The sequence below is a fragment of the Lithobates pipiens genome, unplaced genomic scaffold (assembly GCF_037356315.1).
Source record: "Lithobates pipiens isolate NorthernLeopardFrog02 unplaced genomic scaffold, aLitPip1_a1.2 Scaffold_25, whole genome shotgun sequence".
NCBI classification, from domain to species: Eukaryota; Metazoa; Chordata; class Amphibia; order Anura; family Ranidae; genus Lithobates; species Lithobates pipiens.
This window is the reverse complement of record NW_027507787.1, coordinates 33,908,986-33,925,403: the sequence shown is the minus strand read 5'-3', so window position 1 is coordinate 33,925,403 and position 16,418 is coordinate 33,908,986. Positions and strand designations below refer to the sequence as shown.

At 39.1% G+C, this 16,418-nt stretch overlaps 1 protein-coding gene across 9 annotated transcripts in view; it reads left to right on the top strand.

Annotated features, from left to right (window-relative positions):
* PLCE1 (phospholipase C epsilon 1) overlaps positions 1–16,418 on the top strand; it is a 783,803-nt gene that overhangs the window by 361,702 nt on the left and 405,683 nt on the right. For all 9 annotated transcript variants that reach the window (XM_077454232.1, XM_077454230.1, XM_077454231.1 and 6 more), the window contains one exon: positions 12,576–12,892. In XM_077454232.1, the coding sequence (XP_077310358.1) occupies positions 12,576–12,892 (317 nt within the window). The remainder of the gene's footprint in view (positions 1–12,575; positions 12,893–16,418) is intronic.

Genomic DNA, 16,418 nt, shown 5'->3' with positions numbered 1-16,418 from the left:
GCTGTGTGTGAGGCCACAGCTGGATGCCTTTTTTGGAATTTCATATCTATGAAATACTGCACACGGTTAAGATCCCTTGCAGTTAGTTGTCAGGGGAACCGAGATTAATCCATGTGCACTGCTAATTGTTACAGCCGTTTTCTACAATTTCTCACATAGACTTTTGTATGAATATTTAAATTGTTTTGTGTTGTGAATTTGAAAAGGGATCTTGTTGCTGAATCATGAAGCCTTGCTACACTTTTTCACAATAGCCTAACTCCTTTTATGCATAAATATATTTTGGAATAAGTGTAAAATGTAAACGCTCTCTGCATTTCTCACCACCCAGCTGCTTTTGTTCCACCAGACATGGTGAACGAAAGGCATCATTTGTTTAATTTAATGTATAAAGGAGACTTCATGCCTGTAAGCTCCAGTTGCTAGTGCAATCATGGCCAAACAGACTTCCATGTTAATTTAGGTAATGGTACCAAATCACATTTAAATAAATGAATGGGGAAAAAATGTTTTCTGAAATAAAGTCTTTGCATGGCTGTTTACATTCTCTATTGCCATTTTATCTTAATATTTGTGGATCCATGCAGTTAAATAAATATATACCAATATGCTTTTTAATAACAAAATTCAAAATTTTCTACATGTTTTCATTGAGCCTGGATTTTTCGGTAGCATGGAAATTCTCTTTGTTGGCAAGCAATGAATACATTTGGTTTATGTTCCAATGCTATCAAGAGCATGAACAAATAATATTAATAATGATCATAAACCATTGGTTATCATTCCCACCCACAGGCTAGTGTAGGGATGTAAAGGACACACAGTCTTCCCCGCTGGCTCCTCTTCATGGTGCACATGTGCAATGGCTCTATTTGTTCCTATAGGTTGGACATTTTCCACAGGAAGGCAGCGGCATGCATGTGCAGGAAGTAAAGGAGTTGTTGGGAAAATTTTTTATAAGATAAATGGTGCAGCACTGAGCAGAGTCACACTTGAAGATTTCTGGAAAGGAGACATAGGTAAGTATTTAATACTGCAGGCCACCCTCAAAGGTGTAGGGTATTTATTAACCGATTCCCGACCAGCGCACGCCGATGTACGTCGGCAGAATGGCACGGGCAGGCATATTGGCGTACAGGTACGTCCAATCTTCAACGCCGCCCTGCCATCGCGAGCGCGCCGCCGACGGCGCGCTCTCATGCAGGTCGGGACCCCCGTGAGTCCAGTCACGGGTCCTGCGGACTCGATCGCCACGGGCATACCCGCGATCGTCTCACGGGACAGCTGAATGGAGGAAATGCCATGTAAACAGCATTTCTCCATTCTGCCTAGCAACTAGTGACGCTGATCTCTGCTCCATGTGATTGGAGCAGAGATTAGTGTTCACTAAATGAAAGCCCAACCCCCCCACAGTTAGCAACACACCCCTAGGAACACTTAAAGAGGAAGTAAACCCTGATGAGTTTACTTCCTCTTTCATTCCCTGCAAAGGCAAAGCATAATGGACTACTATGCATCGCATAGTAGCCCATTATGTGTCACTTACCTGACACAGGAGCCAGCGAAGTCGCCGCTGTCCCCTGTAGTCCGCCGCATCCATCTTGTTGGTGGGGTCGCGCAGCTCCGCCGCTGTCATTCGGCGAAGCCGCGATGACGTCACTCCCGCGCATGCGCGCGGGAGTTGACACGCACGGCAGCTCCATTCTTGGAAATGCCGCGCTCAGTGCGCCTGCACGCCGCTGTCTACAGCGCATGCGCCGTAGACAGCGGTGACCGTTTTCGGGCAAATATCTCCTAAACCATATAGGTTTAGGAGATATTGCTTGGACCTACAGGTAAGCCTTAATCTAGGCTTACCTGTAGGTCAAAGTGGTTTGTAAGGCCGCGTACACACGCGGGGACTGTTCGCTGAAACTGTCCGCTGAAACCAAGTTTCAGCGGACAGTCCGCTCGTGTGTGGGCTTTCAGCGGACAGTTTCAGCGAACAGTCCGCTGAACAAGGTTTTTCGGAAATTCCGAAAAACTGTCCGCTGAAACCTTGTTTCAGCGGACAGTCCCCGCGTGTGTAGGCTTGTTCGTCAAACAAAGTTGCGCGCATGCTCAGAAAGGATTTTCACGCCGAAAGTTATAATGCAGTGTATAGGACGTCGTATTTTTCGTCCCGTCGTACGTGCCGTTCACGTCATCGCGCACGGTTTCAGCAAACTGTTCGTCCGTCGTGTGTGGCCATGTCCGTCCATGCTAATTTTGAGCGGACTGTTTGCCGAAACTGTTTGACGGACAAAGTTGGGCGAACAGTCCCCGCGTGTGTACGCGGCCTAAGGGTTTACAACCACTTTAACCCCTTCACTGCCACCCACTGGTTAACCCCTTCAGTGCCAGTGTCATTTACACAGGAATCACTGCATTTATATAGCAGTGATTACTGTAGAAATGACAATGGTCCCAAAAATGTGTCAAATATGTCCGATGTGCCCGCCAGAATGTCGCAGTCACAATAAAAATTGCTGATTACCGCCATTACTAGTAAAAAAAAAAATAATAAAAAATTATTAATAAAAATGCCATAAAACTATCCCTATTTTGTAAACGCTATAACTTTTGCGCAAACCAATCAATAGTTGCTTATTGCGATTTTTTTAACCAAAAATATGTAGAAGAATACGTATCGGCCTAAACTGAGGGAACATTTTTTTTTTTTTATATATTTTTGGGGGATATTTATTATAACAAAAAGTAAAAAATAATGAGTTTTTTTCAAAATTGTCGCTCTATTTTTGTTTATAGCGCAAAAAATAAAAACCGCAGATGTGATCAAATACCACCAAAAGAAAGCTCTATTTGTGGGAAAAAAAGGACGTCAATTTTGTTTGGGAGCCACGTCGCACGACCGCGCAATTGTCAGTTAAAGCGACGCAGTGCCGAATCGCAAAAAGGGGTCTGGTCTTTGACCAGCAAAATGGTCCGGTCTGTAAGTGGTTAAAGGACAAGCTCTCTATATGTAAATGTATCCTTTAAAAGTAGAACTAAACTATTACAAAATAATCCTTGAGGACTGATTTAAAAAAAAAAAACATTAAAAAAAACAAAGCATTTTATATTTACATTGTAGAGCAATGTATGTTTATACATGCATTGGACTCCAGTGGCTTTGGACTCTTGAAGCCAACAGAGAGCAAATGAAGTGGAAAAACTGAGAATTTAAAAAAATAAAAAGCTCAGAGGAGTGTAGAGTCGCATAGCCTGTTAGTCGTACAATCAGCTTTCCACTCTCTGCTGTGGTGCATTCTGCTTAAAAAAAAAAATCTTTATCCTGTCTCCCTCATCACAGAGCTTTGGTATCATTCCTGTTACTGCAAAACCTTTCAGTGGGAACACAGGCAGCAGTAAGTGCCTCAAAGTGGTTTAAACCTACACCCTGGTATGCTTAAAGAATTTTTCAGTGCCTTGAAAAAGTATTCAAGAAATTTTCCACATTTTTTCATATTACAACCAAAAACGTAAATGTATTTTATTGGGATTTTATGTGATGGACCAACACGAAGTGGAAAAAAAAATGATAAATGGTTTTCATTTTTTTTTTACAAATATGTGAAAAGTGTGGTGTGCATTTCTATTCAGCCCCCCTGAGTCAATACTTTGTAGAACCACCTTTCGCTGCAATTACAGCTACAAGTCTTTTTGGGGATGTCTCTACCAGCTTTACAAATCTAGAGAGTGACATTTTTGCCCATTCTTCTTTGCCAAATAGAACAAACTTTGTCAGAAATCTTACCACAAATTCTCATTTGGATTTAGGTCTGGAATTTGACTGCACCATTCTACCACATGAATTTGCTTTGAATCTAAACCATTCCAGTGTAGCTCTGGCTGTATATTTAGGGTCGTTGCCCTGCTGGAAGGTGAACCTCCACCTCAGTTTCAAGTCTTTTGCAGACTCTAACAGGTTTTCTTCTAAGATTGCCCTGTATTTGGATCTATCCATTTTCCCATCAACTCTGACCAGCTTTCCTGTGGAAGAAAAGCATCCCCATAACACGATGCTGCCACCACCATGTTTCACGGTGGGAATGGTGCGTTCAGGGTGATGTGCAGTGTTAGTTTTCCGCCACACATAGCATTTCGCTTTTAGGCCAAAAAGTTAAATTTTGGTCTCATCTGTCCGGAGCACCTTCTTCCACATTTGCTGTGTCCCCCACAAGGCTTTTCACAAACGACAAACATCACTTCTTATGGCTTTCTTTCAACAATGGCGTTCTTCTTCCCACTCTTCCATAAAGGCCATATTTGTGGAGTACACGACTAATAGTTGTCCTGTGGACAGATTCTCCCACCTGAGCTGTGGATCTCTGCAGTTCTTCCAGAGTTACTATGGACCTCTTGGCTGCTTCTCTGATTAATGCTCTCCTTGCCCACCTTGTCTGTTTAGGTGGCTGGCCATGTCTTGATAGGTTTGCAGCTGTGCCATACTCTTTCTATTTTCGGATGTTGGATTGAACAGTGCTCCATGAGATGTTCAAAGCTCGGGATATTTGTTTATAACCTAACCCTGCTATGGTGTGTTCCTTGGCCTTTATGATGCTATTTGTTTACTATGGTTCTCTAACTAACCTCTGAGGGCTTCACAGAACAGCTGTATTTATACTGAGATTAAATTACACACAGGTGGACTCTATTTATTAATTAGGTGAGTTCTAAAGGCAATTCGTTCCACTAGATTTTAGTTAGAGGTATCAGAGTAAAGGGAGCTGAATACAAATACATGCCACACTTTTGACACATTTATTTGTAACAAAAATTTGAAAAAAATGTATCATTTTCCTTTCATGTCACAGTTATGTGCCACTTTGTGTTGGTCTATCACATCCCAATAAAATACATTTACGTTTTTGGTTGTAACATGAGAAAAAGTGGAAAATTTCAAGGGTTATGAATACTTTTTCAAGGCACTGTATGCTTATCACATAAGAACAGATGTTGTCCCATAACAGTGCCTTACTGACAAATAAAGCCACTTTTATTGGACAGTGATTAGCGGGTGGGTAGAACTCAACATCAGGGGGTTGGGGCTTAGGCCTGAATTTGAGGAGGACAAGGCCTTTTTATCAAACTGAAAGAAATCTCTGAGTATCAGGGAACTTGATAGGTGACAAAAAGACCAGGTGCTTCAGCACAAAGTCCAAGGCCGGTGGGGGTGGGCATTAGTGGCACAGGGTTTTTTGGCTGGGCGGTGGGGTTGTGTGGCCTGGGTAAACCCACTTGCTGGTTGCTGCCTGGCTTGCCAGAATGCATCAATGCTGACCACTAAACTCCCCTGCCTGACACACTGACCTATCTACCTGACATACACTGACCTATCTTACATACATACACTGACCTACCCACCTGACATGCACTAACCTACCTACCTGACATACACTGACACGCACTGACCTACCTGACACACACTGACCTACCTGACATACATACACTGACGGTAGTGACACAAACTGACCTACCTGACCAGGAGACAGACTTCAGCCATGGTGTGCGGTGTGCCCATCATCACAGCAGGCAGCCAGAAGAGGGGAGCCAAGTGCTGAGTGGGGATCTCACAGTAATGTGGCGCGGCAGCCGCATTGCAATTCCCACCATCCGGAGCCTGCAGCACCTATAATGGACATCCCACGGTCCCGCCATTGGACCAGTGGGACGTCCATCATAGGCGCTGCAGGCTCCAGAAGCCGAGACTTGCTGCTATGTGACTCAGCGTGCTCAGGATCAGATCGTCCCTGCTCAACGGCGATCAGGGCTACTAATACATTTGTGCATGTCCCCCCAGCCCCCCCCCCCCTCCCGACGCCACTGCCGAGTATCAATTCAGAATTTTGTGGCACATTACCCCAGGCAAGTTAATGTATGTTATTTAGATTGTTATCTTGTGTTATGATAAGGAAGTTCATACATTGTGAAAATCACAAGGTTTTAATGAATCTGCATCACAACATAATGAAGATAAAGCTCACATCATTACAACCGTATACAGTATGTTGTTCTGGTACTTTAGCTAGTGCATTTGGTTGCCAATGAAAATAAATGGTTCTACAATGCAACAAAATAAGTTTAATGCATTATAGTGCATTGTGGCTGACTTCAATAAGGCTTAAACGGGCACTGAAGAGTTTTTTCTGCTTTTGAGCAGCGGTTTTTGTTTTTTGGATTTTAAAGTTGGCAGATTAACTTTACCTTCAAAAAAAGCTGCTTGGCACCATGTAAATGTTTAATAACAGCTTTGTAAATGGTTGTTGAATGTGATGGTTCTTATTTACTAGTAAATGCTCATGTGTGATGGTTTTCCCTTATCAGTAACTTTTTTTCACACTGTATTAGTTTTTTTTTTACTTTTGTTGTGTCACACACTAAAATAGGTTGGTTTGTTTCATAGCTGGCTCTTAGGTTTAATTGCATATCATTTTTTTTCTTAATTAGAAAAGTAATATTTTAAAATCCAAAGGGCAGAGGAAATTGAATTAAGCCTACTGGTTGGGTTGTTATGGGATTTGTTGATTTTATACCATAGTGACACAAAAGCAGCTTTACTGGTAAGCTTCAGCTTATATGGATTTTAATGTAATATTTAAAAGATCTCCAGTTTGGCTTAATTAACATCTACAGCCTTATTAATGAGCAAGATTTTTGTACTAACAATTAACTCTTGGTGCTGTTCAGTGTTTTAATCTGCTATTGCTTGAATTCAGCTTTCTATGGCTACTCTGGGGCCCAAGTAAATAAATATGTTCACAGCTTTCTTTTTTTAATTCATTATTTTTATCTCCAATTTTTGATTTAAAACAAGACAAATACATTCATTTTCAATTGACAACAAAACAAAAAAAAATAATATATAGCTATACCATCAATAAATTCTCCTCTTGAATATACTCTTAATTGTATGTAATCAATTATTCATATAGCTATCGCAGCCTTTTCTCTTACCCCCCCCCCCCCCCATATCTACACATGGAACATAACTCCCCTACAGATTTACATCTGTAAGAATATTACAGCAACTATCTATTTATATCCTTAATCCTGTCCCTCTACCCTTTTTTCACTTATCCTTCCCCCATTCTTTCTGTAGTTTGAGAAAAATCTATCCACCCATGGGATTCCATCTGATGGTATAATAATTCCGCATACACACGACCAGACTTTTCGTTGGACTAGGTCCGACACTCTTCCCGACGGACTTTCGGGGGAGTTCTCACGGACTTAACGAACGGACTTGGCCATACGCAAGCACACCAAAGTCCAATGAATTTGAACGTGATGACGTGCGACCGGACTAGAATAAGGAAGTTCATAGCCAGTAACCAATAGCTGCCCTAGCGTTGGTTTTCATCCATCGGACTAGCATATAGACGAATTGATTTTTCGACCGGACTCGAGTTCGTTGGAAAGATTTGAAACATGTTTTAAATCTAAAGTCCGTCTGATTAGACAGCAAAGGTCCAATGAAGCCCACACACGATCTAATTGGTCATGTGTACACAGCATTAGAGCATTACCAGGCATTCGCAACCACAGATCCAATATTTTATGGGATTTTTTTTTATCAGACCCCTATTCCAAAACACCTGCCATTCTTTTATTAGGGTATCATTAACCTGTGTACGCCATTCCTCATATGTTGGAAAGCTCGAAGATATCCATTTTTGTGCAATTAATTTTCATGCTATAAATAGCATCTTGTTAATAGCTGTCCTAACTGCTGGTATATATACTTCTTTTTCAATATAACCTAATAAGCTTATTTTAAGATCCAACTGTATCTGTGTTTGATAAACCCGATTAATAGTTTCCACTATTTTTTGCCAGTACCAGAATAATTTAGGACATTTCCATAACATGTAGTAGATCAGCAGAGGTTCTCTGGCACTCAGATGCATCTTGTCTTCCCCACTGATACAATTTAACTGGGGTCCTATACACTCTATGAATTATATATAGTTGCGTTAGAGACTGCTGAGGTGATACCAATACTGACTGTACTTGTTCCAAAATATTTTGCCATTGTTCATCTGTTAGATCTCCCAAATCCTTTTCCCATCCCTTTCTAGCAGGGCCAGTAGCCTCCCTCTACGGTTTATCTATTAGACAACCATATATACTATAAATAAGGCCCTTCTTAGTTTGTGTCATTGTAATAAGATCTATTAGTAGCATAGTTTGTATCTTAACTTATTTGGGCCTGTAAAGTGTGTCGTAATTGTAAATATTGAAAGAAGGTATATGGGGGCAGAGAGTATTCTCTTTGTAATTCTTGAAATGTTTTTAAAATATTATTAGAATATAATTGTGAAATATATTGAATCCCTAGTCCTCTCCACACCCCAAATCCTTCCAATTTATCTCATTATACTTTGTTTCCCCATAAAAGGGTATAGACTGATATATCTACATATTGCAATATATATCTCATTTTCTGCCACACTTTATTCATCAGTACTGAGGTGGGTTTTTGAGTAACATTACAGAAAGACCCAGATTCCAGTTGAGCTATTAAGTAACTATAATAAATTTGAGTCAAAAGTAATGATTTATTGGGGTCCATCAAATCTATGGAGCCCCATCCTACCATCTGTTGGAGTGGAGAAGCAATAAAATACATCCTAGCATTTGACACAGCTAATCTTTAGAAAGTTGTTATGTAGAAATCTTAGAAATTCTAGGATTTTTACCCTTCTATAGTAAGATCCGAAACAAATAGTCTGTTTTTTTAAACAATTTAAGAGGTATCCATATTGGGGAGTTATGTAAAATATTGAGTAACTGAGGACCCCAGAACATTTTAATCAAATTTGCACGCCTCACTAATGACAGAGGCAATTTAGTCCATACTTTACTCTTACCCTTAAAGTTATCTAATAATGCCGTCAAATTATGATTAAAATATTCCTCAGTTTTTATGGCAAGATATTTAAAAGACGTACTTAATTTTAATCTGATTTGCCTTCTGTGGTAAGGTTGGGTACATCTCATCTAGTGGGATCAATACCGATTCATCCCAATTTATACTAAAACCTAAGAACCAAAAGTTTCTATCAGAGTTAGAGCAGAAATTAGTGACTTATCCGTATCTCCCAAAAAGAAAAAAAAGCATAAAACAGAGTTTGTCTTCACTGTCTCCTCTCTTAAACCCTCTAATTATAGATGTTTGCCTAATTACTATCACTAAAGGCTCCGTCGCTAATGCAAACAATAATGGAGATAACGGGCATTCCTGTCTAGTGCCTCTAGATAATTTAAAAACATTTGATGTAGTTTATTAATCTGTACACATGCTCGAGTGGCACAATATAATAATTTTAGCTACCTAACAAATCCTTCACCCAGGCCATACTTCTCCAAAACTTCCCACAGATATGTCAACTCGATGCAGTCAAACGCTTTGGCTGTGTCGAGGGACAGGACCGATCTTTTCCCTATATTGTCAGGAATCAACTGTAAATTAAGAAACTATTTCCTAAAATGTATTGTTGTAGACCTACCTAGGGAAAAAAACCTGTCTGGTCTGGGTGTATTAATTTTTCCATGACGTTATTTAACCTAGTAGCCAAAAAGGCAAAAAAGAGTTCTTATCAGACATTCTTAACAACCATTGCTCCATAAATTCTGTAGTGTTGTTCCCCTCTGTACGCTCTGAGAGGCCAATCACTCTTAAGTTATTTCTACGTAGCCTATTTTCAAGATGATTAATGTGATTAGCATGTTCTTTTGAATGAAGGCTTACTACTTTAAGATCTCACGCCATAAATTACATTGTATCCTCAATGTTACGAACTCTACTCTCTACTGCAGTAATACGCTCTTGTGCCTTTTTCATATCTTGATGTATAATAGTGTTCTCCTCCCACATGTATTGGAACTGATTTGACAAAATAGATAACGAGGTATTGCTTGTTTGCACCGCTTTAAAAACATCCTTCAGAGTTGACTCTCCAATTTGTATATGCTGCTCATTTTCTGAATTTCCAGCTATAATTTTAATAGCAGTATTGCTATCTTGGTCATTCCCTTGTGTCTCTATATTTGTATTTACTGTAGATCGTCCAGAGTTACCCTGCTTTTCCATAGAGGGTATTGATATTAAATGTTGTATGGGAGATGCAGAGGATTCTGAAATAGGATTCAGTGCATATAGAATAAACATCAAGAAAAGTGAGATTGTATAGGCAACCAAAAAAGAACAAAATATATATAAAAAATTGTATATTTTATTATTACAAAATAAAATTCCAAGATTGCAACAATGTTGATGTCAACTATACAAGAAAACTCTGTTAAACATGAAGTGGTAGTCTCCACCTACTTGCTGTTTCTTTCATCGATAGATTACAGAGGAATATGGTAGAAGGGGATAGCCAACGCATTTCAAAATGTACAATTATAGACAAATCTTCTTCAGGGACCAATACCACTTCTGAAAGAACAGTTACAATTAATGAACAATTAGTGTCCGGTATAATTATGCATATAAAATACATATAACCATGGATTATCCATATATACATATAACTTACAATGTAAAAGCTTGTTTTGCAGGAACACTCCTTTGGATGCCAAGAAGACCATACATCAGTATGTCAAAAAATATCCACCAAAATGTCTACACCCCTTAGAAACCTGCTTGACACTGCCCCCCCCCCCCCAAAAAAAAGATGGAAAAATGCACTATAAGACAAAGGGAACACTGCAAAATTTTATAGTAAATGGTAACTCTCTAGGAAGAGAATTAATATCTATTGCAAGGGATTTTGTATCCCTTAAAATAGATACTAATTATCTTCTTAGGGATTTACCATCATAAAGATTCTGCATGCTGCCATAACATTCCATTCAGTTGATGGTGGTTGGCTGTGTTACATAGATGATATAAAATATATTTGTATGATTAAAGGCATTAAACACATATTGTAGCACTTGTTAAAAGATGGAGATTGCACAGTAATGTAAACCAAAGTACTGCTTGCAACATTAGTCAAGGGAGGTCTAATGAAAAAAGGTTTGTTGCTTGTCCATTATTCTTATGTAATACTCCAGCTAAAGTGTGGTCACATACAGTTTGGACCTTAAATTTATTTAGGGTCTGTAAATGAGCATAATGATCAGGGCCACATTTCTGTATAGCCAAGTAGGATGGCAAGGCTAACAGGGACTGCACACAACATTAAATATAATGTTGACTGTTCTTAATGCGTTCTGGTGTAAAATAATTTATGCTCTTCCTGCCTTTGCAGTCCAGCTAGGTCCTCAGTGTTGCTGTCTCTGAAAAAGTTTGTGTTTTTGTTGGTATACGGTGCACTTTACAGTTTACACACTCTGGACCTTTACACCCAGATACAAACTACTACAATGATAGGGGACAGTTTGAGCTACTTTTCTAATAACCAGATCTAGTTGTTTTGACTTTGTGTGGGCCATTTGTCTCTTTAAGCCTCTTTACCCCAGTCTTGTATTCCTTGTTGACTTTGATTTCTGATCTTGTTAGTGTAAGACTCCTTTCACGCTGAAGACCGCCCCGCGCTAACAGTAAAGTGCAGCTGCTTATAGTAGCACTTTACCGGTGCTGTGCGGACAGGAGTGGAGTGCTTTTAACCCCAAAGGAGGGTTAAAAGTGCACGAAAAGCCCCGCTTCTGAAGCGATTTGCAGGCGTTTCAGCAGCGCTGCCCATTGATTTCAATGGCAGGGGTGGTTTAGGGCTGCCCCAAAGATGCTGCTTGCAGGACTTTTTTCCCGTCCTGCAAGAGCACCGCCCCAGTGTGAAAGCACTCAGGCTTTTATACTGGGTAGGCTTGAGAAGCATTTTCTAGGTGCTTTACAGGCACTATTTTTAGTACTAAAATGCCTGAAAAGCGCCATCAGTGTGAAAGGGGTATAATACTTAAAGTGGTAGTAAACTCCGTTCTACCACTTTTACCTACAGGCAAGCCTATAGTAAAGCTTGTCTGCATGTACTGTGAATAACTCCTAAACTTGCACAGTTTAGGAGATCTTCAGAGTGCATGCAGCCGGTGACGTTAGCGATGCATGAGCTCTGAAGGTCCAGCATACAGTGCCGGACCTTCAGAGCCTTTGCCGCAAACGGCGGCTCCTACTCGCATGCATGGAAGTGATGTCATCATGCCGGAGAGCTTCGTTTTAAGGTAAATCGATGCATCCTAGCACATTATGACATTGCCATGCAAGGACATTTATTTTTTATTTTTTTAACAACTGTGATTTACTACCGCTTTAAATTAATTAATCACTTGGGTAGGAGGCAGACAGAAGAAGTCTGTGGGGGGGGGGGGGTAAGAAAGTATACACATCCAAATATATATATATATATTCTTGTCTTGGTTTATGATATTCAGAAACAATTTGTATTTATTTACCAAATCCCTGAGCCATGTTGATTTAAATTATTACATTGATTAAAAATATATATTCTTTTCATAACGTTATAATGTTGCTTGCTATAATCCACTGTTGCAAACATATTTAAAAAGTGATATGACATCTAAATAATGTATTTATTTTTATTTTTTTTTAGACCGCCAGCCGTGCACAGTAATGGCAACATCGAACTCTCAGACAGCTAGTGCTGCTGGACTTAGTAAAGAATTGGTGGAACTGCAACACCTCATTCAGTTTCCAGAGGAGATTGCAACCATCCTTACTGATCAAGAACAGGCGATTTATCGCAAAGTTTTGCCCATTGATTACCTTTGTTTCTTAACAAAAGATCTTGACAATTTTGAATGCGAGACCAGTTTTCCTGATATAAAAACATCTCTGTCTGCATCGCTGTTGAAACTGAAAACTAAGGAACACAATACTGTAGAAGAACTGGTAGCAAGGTTTAATGAGGCAAGTGAAATTATCTCTATTTTCATAATTCAATTTTTGGCTTCATTATTTATAACAATTGATGGATGTGTCTTTTAACATCAACAAGGTTTTATTTTTTCAAACATCAGTGTGTGTACTGCACGTATGTGTAGGCTAGTTTAATACTGTCATTCATAAAACAATCATTAATCAGCCCCAGAAGATTTTACCCCCTTCCTGACCAGAGCACTTTTTACAATGTGACACTGCGTTGCTTTAACTAACAATTGCATGGTTTTGCAATGCTGTACCCAAACAACATTTTCATCCTTTTTTTCCCCACAAATAAAGCTTTCTTTTGGTGGTATTTGATCACCTCTGCGGTTTTTATTTTTTGCGCTATATATATAAAAAAGAGCGATAACTTTGGAAACAAAAACAATATTTTTTACTTTTTGCTATAATAGATATCCCCAAATATGTTTTTAAAAATCTAATTTCTTAATTAGTTTAGGCCAATACGTATTCTTCATATTTTTGGTAAAAAAATCGCAATAAGCGTATATTGATTGGTTTGTGCAAAAGTTATAGCGTCTGCAAACTATGGGAAAGATTTATGGCATTTTTATGGCTTTTTTTTTTACTAGTAATTGCAGTGTTCTGCATTTTTTATCGTTACTGCAACATTGCAGCGGACAGATTTGACACATTTTTGGGACCATTGACATATATACAGAGATCCGTGCTATAAAAATGCACTGATTACTGTGTAAATGTCACTGGCAGGGAAGGGGTTAACACTAGGGGGTGATCAAGGGGTTAAATGTGTGTTCCCTCAGTGGGTTCTAACTGTATGGGGATAGTACTTAGTCTCCTCTCCCCTGACAGAACAGGGATTTTGAGTTTACACACGCAAATCTCCATGCTGGCTCTTGTGCAAATGATCACGCATGACTGGCTATGATCACGCTCGCCGTCCACTTGCATTCGGTCCCCCTCTGGCAGCTTTTAAAGGGGACGACATACCCGTACAGAGTTTTGCGCAGCCTTGCCCTTCTGCCGCAGTATAACTGCGTGAGGCGGTCGACAAACAGTTATTTGTATGTTTAAATATAGCTATTGTAAGTACGCAAAGCTGTATATCAGCTTCCTGAAATTCCCTACACAGTAGGGCTCATTGAGGAGGAAAGGCCAGAACTTCAGAACATTGGGTAGTGCTCGGTAATGTAAATATCTAACATTGGGGGCTTATGGACAGGAAAATAGATGGGGGTGAGCACAGTCATGACCTTGTCAATATGATGACATTGCTTTGGGGTGTCTAGTCATCAGGGTGGGGATTGGCCATTTGACTAAACTGTACTTCATAACTGCAGTGTAGGTAACTGAACTTAGTATGCTGTCTGACATATCAGGGACCAAGACTGACTGAGGAAAATAATGCTAAGTGTACGTGAACATTTTGAGTTAGCTTTTTTGCTTATGCATCAGCTTGTGGTACATTTTAATGTATGTGGAATGATGCGTTTACATTTTAATTTATAGAACGGTATAAACTCAAACTGACCTCAAATACCTAAGTAGAGTAACCTTTAAAATCTCTTATTTTTTTTACTTATTTTTTTAGAAAAACAAATGGCAATTCATACTGGATACATAAAATAAAATAATGCTACATAGATGAATAAATAATCATATACCACACAGGCATCAAATGTACCTGACACGTTTCACAAGACCCAGCTCACTCTTCAGGGGTAGATGCGTGTAAAGTGTACCTAGGATGAAGAGATACAAATTGGGTGTATAGAGTTATATAGGTACTGGGTAAGGGGGGCCTTGGTAAAGAAACCCCATACTCACCACTAGACATGACCAAAACAGCGTATGTATAGCTCCCAGACAATGGCAGCAGGTGTCTCGCCAGGGAGCTGAGGCGATGGAGCCAGAACAGACTCCACCCAGGACCAAACAGAGGAAAAGCACGGCACGGATAGAAATTGTATGTCCCTAATGGTCTCACTGTGTCCATGAAAAGTATTGACTGTAAACATAAGTATATATGTCAGACATTTGGTCTCAACTCATCTTTTATTGTCTTTGTCGGGATGTTTGTCTCCTAATGCTGCAGCATTAGTATAAAGGGTTTCGTGAGTATTGTAATTGCGTTAGTTACACCTAGCTGGTCTTTGTCAGGTATATAGAAATACCATTTTAATCACAACAGAATGGAGGCACTCGCTGAGATTTTGGAATTTAGGAATTTAGGACTTTTAGAATGTAAACATGAAAGACCTGTGCCAAGAATGGCAAGGACATGGCTATACACCCAATTTGTATCTCTTCATCCTAGGTACATTTTACACGCATCTACCCCTGAAGAGTGAGCTGGGTCTCGCGAAACGCGTTCGGTACATTTCATGTCTGTCTGGTATATGATTGTTCATCTATGTACCATCATTTTATTTCTATGTATCCCGTATGAATTGGCATTTGTTGATGAGATCAATACATGTACTATCTCTACTTGAATACATTTTATACTCTATTTACTGTTTCTACATCTATTGGCTAAATTGTACCCACCTCACTCAAAGTCCCAGGGCAAATTTTCTGTTTTATTGCATATTTCACTTTGATCCGGTGCCCTCCGCTGCTTTCCAGAACCCTTGGCAGCGGTGGGGGCGATCATGTCCTCTTGCTGGCTCAGTATGGAGACGAGTGAGGGGAAGATGACCCCCACCCGTCTCCATACAATTGCTGGGCGGAAGCGACGTCAAAACGTCACTTCCACCCACAGCTCTTAAAGGGCCATTTTTTAAAAAAATAATAAAATTTAAATGCCATTTTTTTTTTCTATTGCATTTTAGTCTAAATATGAGATCTGAGGTCTTTTTGACCCCATATCTCATATTTAATAGGTCCTGTCATGCTTTTTTCTATTACAAGGGATGTTTACATTCCTTGTAATAGGAATACAAGTGACATTTTCATTTAAAAATAAAAAAACTGTGTAAAAATAAAAGGTAAAAAAATAAAATAAAAGGTAAAAAAAAATTAAATTAATTAAAATTAAATTAATAAATATATATATATATATATATATATATATATATATATATATATATATATATATATATATATTTATTTATTTATTATAGCCCTAGACCTCATCTGTAACTCAAAACATGCAACCTGTAGAATTTTTTAAATGTCGCCTATGGAAATTTTTAAGGGTAAAAGTTTGTCGCCATTCCACGAGCGGGTGCAATTTTGAAGCGTAACATGCTAGCTATCAATTTACTCTGCGTAAGATTAGCTTTCACAATATAAAAAAAATTGGGCTAACTTTACTGTTGTCTTATTTTTTTCAAAAAAAGTGCGCTTGTAAGACCGATGCTCAAATACGCTATGACAGAAGTATTGCAACAAACGCCATTTTATTCTCTAGGATGTTAGAAAAAAAATGTATAGTGTTTGGGGGTTCTAAGTAATTTTCTAGCAAAAAAACTGTTTTTAACAACAAATCTCAGAAAGAGACTCGGTCCTTAAGTGGTTAAATGTA